The sequence below is a fragment of the Sinocyclocheilus rhinocerous genome, unplaced genomic scaffold, assembly GCF_001515625.1.
Source record: "Sinocyclocheilus rhinocerous isolate Xijiao unplaced genomic scaffold, SAMN03320098_v1.1 scaffold4035, whole genome shotgun sequence".
Classification (NCBI taxonomy): domain Eukaryota; kingdom Metazoa; phylum Chordata; class Actinopteri; order Cypriniformes; family Cyprinidae; genus Sinocyclocheilus; species Sinocyclocheilus rhinocerous.
In genome coordinates, this window is record NW_015641432.1 from 90692 (window position 1) to 99394 (window position 8703).

Genomic DNA, 8703 nt, shown 5'->3' on the forward strand with positions numbered 1-8703 from the left:
GAGAGAGGAAGAGAAGGGGAGATTTTGTACTGTGTTTTAAGACCTCTCTTTCTCTTGTTTGTCTGTGCATTGAAACAGATGATACGCTCAGTGAACCCCTCTTTCTACTTTCTTCCACCCCCCTCCCTTTCTCTCCTCCTCCTGGCCCTCTCTTTTCTTTGTGTGGGGTGTGTGTCATCACTGCTCTTAGTTTCTAGAAATCAGACATTTTGATAATCAGTTCTTCTAATTAGTTTATATCGGACCCAGAATCCCACATTTTCAAACTTGTGTGTCATAGCTTCAGATGTTCTCTGTGGGTTGATTATAAACATCCAATCAGCATTGTTTGAATGGCTTCCTGTGTTCATTCTCATATGTTTGTGTTGCATGACAATGCAGTTCCTGTTGTTTAATTGTTGTCATTAACATGGAAGCTAATTGACCTGTGTGTATTCCGCACAGATCTGTTCTGTTCCTCTGTTTAACTTCTGATTCCATTTGTCAGTGAGTGTCAGATTACTTCCAGTCATTTTTTTCCCAGTAACAGCAGTTAGCAATTTATCTAGAACACTGATCTTTCAGTTGTGTTTGAGCATGGTCATAAACCAATTACAAACACTTCTGTCATCTCCAGTTACATCAACAAGGTTATATGATACCTGTTTAGCAGAATTCCTTTTTTAGATAAAATACTACTTCCTCATATATCGACCCAATCATTTCACAGCAAATCCTACCACATCTGTAGAACAGCTGAAATTCTTGTTTTCTTTCTGAAAAATGTATTCCACTGCAGCTGTTTTCTTTCTTTCTTGAAGCATGAACCCGTTTTTTAACATCATGTAAATGTAATATATTGCCATGCTCCAAATAAAAAAAAAAATGGCTTTGATGATTTAGTTGGCCATATTCCCCATATTATGCCACCAAAACAAATGAATTAGGAACAAAAGTATAATGTATCTTCATGTTTTTTTTTTTTATTATTATAATTTTTTTTGACAGGTGTAGATTTACTGAGAGATGGATATATGATACTGCAAGTGACACAATTACCGGTGTAAAAATGATAATGATGTTGATTAGTTAAATGCATGATATAGAGTGCATGCGGAAAATGAGGATCCCTGCAACCACCATACCATATCACACTGAAGTTGATTGGCCATCATTTTTATTACTGTTTTGGACATCTTGTGCAAGGCCTCAACATTTATGTTCAGTATCTTATTTTGTTCTTCACAATAGTAAGAGAAAGATATATATTGGTCAGGCTGAATCAACCAATATTTGCCTAGTTTGGGATTAACTAACAAATTATTATTATTTTGGGACAGATGTTTACAAAATAATAGTGGAGGTAGCACTGATTTATGTCAGTTCTAAAGTCTACCAGCAACTTTTTAAAATGAAAAATACAGTTTAAAAAAAGACAGATGTTTATCCTCCATAGTGCTTTTGATTTAGAAATTGACATTATATAGGCTGTAAGGATGATGATTTTCTTGTGAGTGATCAGATTAAAAATGACAATTAGCAACATGTGCTCATCACAAATGGTTTTAGAGTGTTTCTTCCCATGGCTTTTTTTGGTTCTCTCCAATTTTATTTGCCTTTCTTTTCTAGAAGGTACTTTGTAGAAAGCAGTATTTTAACACCCTTTGTCACCATCTGCTTGTGGCATGTAATGGCAAAGGTTGAATTCCCAAGGGGTGAACAGAATGAAAGATGAGTCCACCAGTAGCATTCTTCATGCTGAGCACCAGAATTCACCTCACCACATCTACAGATCAATGTACATTGGCTGTGTAGTTTACAGTTGCATCTGGCTTTTGACAGGAATTGTGAGGTCCATACACACCGGAAAACAGATGGAAAAGAAAATATTCTGAATACAAGCCTCTTGGTTTAGTCTGTGGATCCATTGTCTGTGCATTAGCAGCTTTTGATTGGCAGTGTTTGATGGATGGTGTCAAGGGAGTCTCAGTTTACTTCACGAGACTCTGACATGTAAATCCAAATTAAATCACTTTTTACAGTGATATGGCGGAACTCTATGGGTTTTTCAGGTGCCCTAAGAAGAAACACCCCATTTCCAAAAGATTTTTGGATACTTGGGCTTCTTTAGATTTTCATAAGGATTTGTGGATTCATAAGGATTTTTTCCATATTGGAATACTGAATAGATCCAGCATGGTGAAGTATAGTGAACAGCCTCTATCATAAAATCATTGGGTAGGTTAATATCGTATTCCTAAAATAAAAGTAAATCACCTCAGACCAGGAGACTTTTAGGGACCAAAGCCCAACATAGCTTGGGCAGGGATCCCTCGTTAAAATTTAATTTTGCACATTGATGTGTGTAGAATACAGCTAGGTTTGAGAGTAATGAAATCTGTGTATTACACATTAATTGACTTAATTCAGGGGTGCCCAATCCTGTTCCTGGAGGTCTACCTTCTACCCCAAAGTTCAGCTTCAGCCCTGATCGATCACAATTGAACCAGCTAATAAGGATCTTCAGAAACACTTGATAATTACAGACAGGTGTGCTGGAGCAGGGCTAGAACTGAACTATGCAGGTGGGTAGATCTCCAGAAACAGGATTGGGCACCACGACTTAACTGGTAGTTGAGTGTATAGAACATAACTTGGAGGGCTTCAGGCCAAATATCCTCAGAAATCTCCAATTCATGAGAAACGCACCTACATTTTTACATAAATTATGGTGACTGATTATGATTCACAAGTTATGTTCTTTTTGATTTCCTGTTCTAATGAGACTCAAGATCAATGTTTCATTCTTGTGTTTGATGCATCTGGTGAACACATGAAGCATGTGAGAATCATCCGTGTCTTCCAGCTGGTGTTTTTTAAGTGAAAGTTTCTAGAAATGATCCATGTAACTTAAGGCTCCTAATATCTGCTTCAGTCAAAGAAAGACATTAAACTTTATGATGGCTTCCTCCTTCAAGTTCTTCCTGATCTGTAGAAATGGCATCTTGAGCTTTCTGATTAAAACACAGACAGGCCAAGCTGCTGTAGCTGATCTGAGACCAGTCTAGAACTGTCTATACATACAGTGCCATATCATTTAATACACTCATTTATAAGTGTAACAAATTGAGGATTTTCAATTGACTCGAAAAGATCATACTTGGCCGTGAGGAGTTTTTCTCATTGGTCTACATCTATGGGAGCATGTGTTTCAGATAATTCAGAATTAGTTCTGCCTGACTTTCCTTGCACTTATTATGAATAGTTGTTTTTGCAGCCACATAATATTACTGAACCATGATACATTTGGTCACTGTTGAAAGTTTCCTGATATGTCATATATTCTTTTAGTTTTCCAATTACCAGCAAATAAGGCTGTATCACTGTTATTTCTTCATTTTGTCATTTACACTCTTTTCTGTAAGAACAGCTTTAGCAGCATTTACATTCCTAGCCTAGTGTAACCAGGACACGTTTAGCTACACATTTAGGGCAACTGTCAGGTCTACTAGGCTTCATTGGCTGTTGACATTAATTGTTAGTTGTACAAACGTTTTTCATTTGGCCTACTACTGACTTTGAATGTCTGTTGCCAGACCAAAGTCCAGTTACAGGGGCCAATATACCACAGACCACTAAACATGGGCAAATTCCCAACTGTTCTGGCTCAGAATGAAGACAGAATTAAATTGTATGTTGCCTGTAAGGAATGAATTGTTAGATGGCCTTGTTTCACTGTTTGCCTTGCTTTTCTGTGGATATATGGTTTCTGTACAGGGTTGGATCAGCTTCAGAAGGGGGACACACAACCTCTTGAGTTCTTAAAGTGAAAACAGGAAATCAACCAAGTCAAAGCGTTCTTGATGTCTTGGAGAACTCATTGGAAAAATGAGACCTGTGGAATACTGGCCTATAGTTGGGGGTTCTGTGGTTCTAAATGTTGTAATTTTCAGAGAGGACAAACCCGGTCATACTTCTAGATGTACGTGATGAAATACATATCGTAGTCCTTGACTGCAAACTGCAAAATTATAAGCATGGTCAACTGTTCAGGCATTCTATTCAGAATGGACTGAGATATATTTGAACAGAATAATTCATCCTTAGTTCTTCCTGACTTATTTTCTTTGCACTTATGATGCCTCTTTTTTGACAAAAAAGTGTATAATTAATTTGAATGAATGTAATGCAATGTAGTAATTTAATGTTATGAATATAACATGTAATGTTATGTTTTAAAATAAATATATGAAATATAAAAATTGCATAAACTCCAAGACAAGAAATTATAGTAACATAAATGTGACATTTACAATAGCTGAATGTGCATGTGAATTTGCCTGCATGTGTGTGCAGGGACACACTTCAGCGGTAACCCCTATTTCCTGTTTGTTAGAACACTGACACATGCTAGTGAAAAATATAGGCCACAGACTTTGCATGAGAGACAGGATAACTGCCACTGAAGCTACATCTTTTTAGAATTGATTTGCTTTAATATTTCAAACTGGTCGTGTGTATTAGAGTGCACACAGTGGGCTGATCATGCATAGAGCTCTTATGTTGCATGTGGCATAAGCAGGGTCTGGTCCCCTTAGGAAATCCTAGTCATCACCACATGACTTCTGGCTTTAAATGTTATGTTGTAGTTTTTTTTGTTTTTTTGTCTATATGAAACAAAGCTTATTTTGCATATCTAATTTTTGCTGTACCACATCTAACCCATAAACATGTGTTTATTCAGGTCCATAAGACTTTATGATCTATGTTTTTTGTTAGTTGGTAAATCGATTTCCAATTTATTCTTTTCCAGATTCCTTTGTTAAAGTTGCATTGTGTAATTTGGTTGATTGTAACTAACTTACGAAAGGCTTATACAATTTCTCTGCATATTAAGCTAGGAAAAGAGAAAGTTTTTATATCATCTACAAAATTATCTTCCATATTAAGAATCCTATTTCATTGTTTTAATGCATAATAATTCACTGATCTTTTGTGGACTTACAATTCACATATAGGCCTAATATTTCGTGCTTAGTGAGGCTTTATTTGCTGAGATTTAAGTTTTAGGATAAAATCTTTAACTTGCATAATAATGCTTACTGTAGTTTTTTCTAGATGTTTGTTTATTCTAAATTATGATGTCTTATATGGTTTGTGTGTTTTTAGATGCTGAAAGGGCTCTTTCATAAAGATATGCAAAGGGTAAATCAGGACTTATCAGGCTTTTACAACAGTGTCATTCATCTGAACTACAAGAATGTTTATATATATATATATATATATATGTTGCAACTTGACAGAGATACAATACACAAGATACAAACACAGAACATATGACAATCTTTACATGAATCTTTCACACTGCTACACATTTACGTATGGTATACAGAACATAAAGGAAAGGCTGACAAACGTGTACATGTGGACCACATGATTGTAATGTACATTAATCAGAACCTAAAGTGCATGTCAAGACACCTACTTTTCCATATAATTGGTTATATGCAGTTTTCATATTATACCAGATTCAACTGTCCAGGAACTTTAGCAGGGGGCTCCATATTTTTTCAAAAGTGGGCATTTTATTCCTAAGGGAGGAGGTTAATTTCTCAAGTGTCAAGAATGTTGACTTTAATCAAAATATGTTATTGTGTGTATGTTGCTAACAGTCGTTTATTGAATAAACGCTGAAATGTGATTAGACAGTTTGAGAATCACTGCTCTGGATAATCCATCGGTTTGGACTATGATATAAAATTTAGCACAAGCATAACCAAAAGGGGAACTAATTGAGAAAAAAAAAATATAGGCCTATATACTGTATTTAAAAGAATAGGTTGTGTGCCCATGTCACTGCCCCCCTTTCCTATTCATGCCTCATTTTGTTTCTTAGCAGATGGCCCACAACAGGTGTTGGCAGAAGGGGCAGTGGGGTGGTCATGTAATCAATGGCACAAATGCTCATTGGTGTCTGTGTATTAAACCATAATTAACATGCCCACATGTTGTGATCCGTTCCACCCACCAGGCCAGCAAAAATCAAGTCTTGTCCTGGCTTAGATAATGATTATTTGGCATACTCTGAACATGCTGTTTACATGGTAGATTTTCCTTATCTTTTCTGTATGCATGTATCAATACACATACAGTATGTGCACAATAAACACAATGTCTTCACACTTAATATTGTAATTCAAGATTTGGTATAGATCCTCAGTCTTCATGGCTCCAAATTGGCTAAACTTACAGGCATAACATTCCACTTTGGTATCAAGAAACTGTGGTTCATTCAAGGTTGAAGTGTGGATTTCACATGTGATTGACTGTTGGGTTAACATATGAAAAATATAGGTCACAGTAAACCATGAGGCTTCTCTGAGGCAAATGGAAAGTTCTAGGCTTCAGCGGTGATGGGTTAGGTTTACCTAGACCTATCATTTTATTTTAATTGGCTTTAAGAAGTTTTTGCCAAAACTCCACACACAAACTGAAATACTGCATTAATCATTGAGTGTTTGGAGCCAGAGTCTGAGGTGAAGGCGGTGCCTGATGCTAAAGGCGGAGCATGAGGGGTGTGGTTTGCCTATTTCTTTTTTTTGCCGCTTGTTATGCAAGTATGTTTTATAGCCTCCTAGTTGCATTCATTTTTAATGAGTAAAATCGGCCCTGTTATTCAAGCTTCACAGCTACCTTGGGAGCTGTTTAGTGTGTGTGCGTGGTAATGTGCAAGTTTAAATTGGAACTTAAGATGCTTTTTCTGAACAGGTGGCCCAATCTGTTCTAGATATGAAATCGCACATTTACAGTGAGGGGTTTTAAAGCATGATTATTCAGGTGACAAGTGAAAAATGTGGTTACAGTATATAGTGTAAGAGACATAGTGACTGTATGTAATGGTGTTTCTAATTTAAATAATAATTAAAACACAGAGACTGAAACTCATGGTATTAAATGGCATATGTTACATTCGCTAGCCAAAACATAGCTGCTGGTAGTTTCTGTAACTGTCTAGTGTTTTGGACTGAAGTGTTTTTAGACTCTGTTTTCTCAGAAAAGGCTGTCAAATGGTGTGTGTAACTCACTGACAAGAAAAGGTTTTCTTAAATCTGTGATACTGTACATCAGCAACAGATGAACATATGCAAAACAGTTTTGGATTTGACTGACTGATAATTTTAACTTGACTTCTTAGACATGAAAATGTACCTGAAAACATAGGAGTGAAATAAAAAAGAATATTTAAAACATATTAACATAAGATTGTTCTTCAAATTTGGCTACACTCTCAGTTTTGTCTTTTATTGAACGCTTCTCTTTATACTTAATAATGCTATGTACAGATGTGTTACATGCAGCATAGACTGTTTTGGTTAAGTCACAGATTTTCCACCTCTGAACTGCAACTGATGAAGCAATAGTGTATTTCATAACTCATAAGTTGTGTTTGTACATGCCTATGTTTTTTTGCTGTTAAGTATATTCACCTTGTGTTATCATCTGGATATAGTATGCTATTTATTATATTGAATTACATGCTATTTATTTATTTATGAAAACAACACTGGAATATTTAGGTATATCTTTTTGTTTGAAGTTTTTGCAAGTGTCTAGACGTTCTATGAAAAGAGGAAGCCACATGTTGTCGTTAAAAAAAGGAAAAGCAGCAACCTTGTCCCCTCCCACTTTCACATTGAGTTGTATGTCACTTGCTTTCTGTCACACATTTTTCAAGCTACTGAATCATCAAATTCAACACTTTGCAGACTGAATACCCTCTTTTGGGTAAGCTTGTGGTTAACATTTGATTTATGTTTTGGCATTTTTAGTATCTTTTGATAAATACAGTGATCAATTGATCAGTTGAGGAGAATTTGAGGAGGTTTAAGGAATTAAGAGCTTGTTAAAATTGGTTTTGTGAAACATGATATAATGGTGATTTAGAAAATTTAGAAAATAAATGTTGATGTTGCTTATATGCTTACATGTGTCTTGGTAATCTGAGATAATAACTGTTGTGGGTTTTCTGCCCTACTTCGTATCCATGTGTTCTGACATCTGGTCTCTCTAACATACCAATACTATATTGTCTGACTCGTAAATAATTAGCATATCTTGCAAACAGTAATCAGACTTTTGAGTTTAGATACCATTACATTCAAAACATGAAGTAAAAATTTACTGCAGGACAGCAAAATGTGCATCATGTGATTTTTACACAAACTGAAAATTGCCGTTTGGGTTAGTTGACCAATAAAGCTATGACACTGATCATGTAATTGAAAATTGCATGTGCAAAAATGTTTAAGCCAATTATTGTCATATACAATAAAAATGCTAATGGGCTGTCTCTCTCTTTTTGTATCACATAATTTCTTTAGGGCCAGAGGTCATTACAAGTTTTTACGGCAATATGGCAGATGTAGGAAAGACACCTGTGGCACGGAATGAGAAGACAAACAGTGAGTTTGGCTATGTGGGCATTGATGCCATCTTGGAACAGATGAGGAGGAAAGCCATGAAACAAGGCTTCGAGTTTAACATCATGGTAGTGGGTAAGTAGAGGTTTTGGTGTGCAATTACAGATGTGTTGCTTTTTTGTTTTAATGTACAAAATAAACATTTAGTATCACTTGAAACTCTAAATAAATTAGTTAGATTAAATAGATCAAGATTGTTAAAATTACCAATTGATAAGGGTAATAAATACAATATTATTGGCAT

The 8703-nt window shown here is 35.7% G+C and overlaps 1 protein-coding gene across 2 annotated transcripts in view; it reads left to right on the forward strand.

The window, feature by feature from the left end:
• LOC107754867 (neuronal-specific septin-3-like) overlaps positions 1-8703 on the forward strand; it is an 83623-nt gene that overhangs the window by 58224 nt on the left and 16696 nt on the right. For both annotated transcript variants that reach the window (XM_016571479.1, XM_016571480.1), the window contains exon 4: positions 8361-8534. In XM_016571479.1, coding sequence (XP_016426965.1) covers positions 8361-8534 — 174 coding nt within the window. The remainder of the gene's footprint in view (positions 1-8360; positions 8535-8703) is intronic.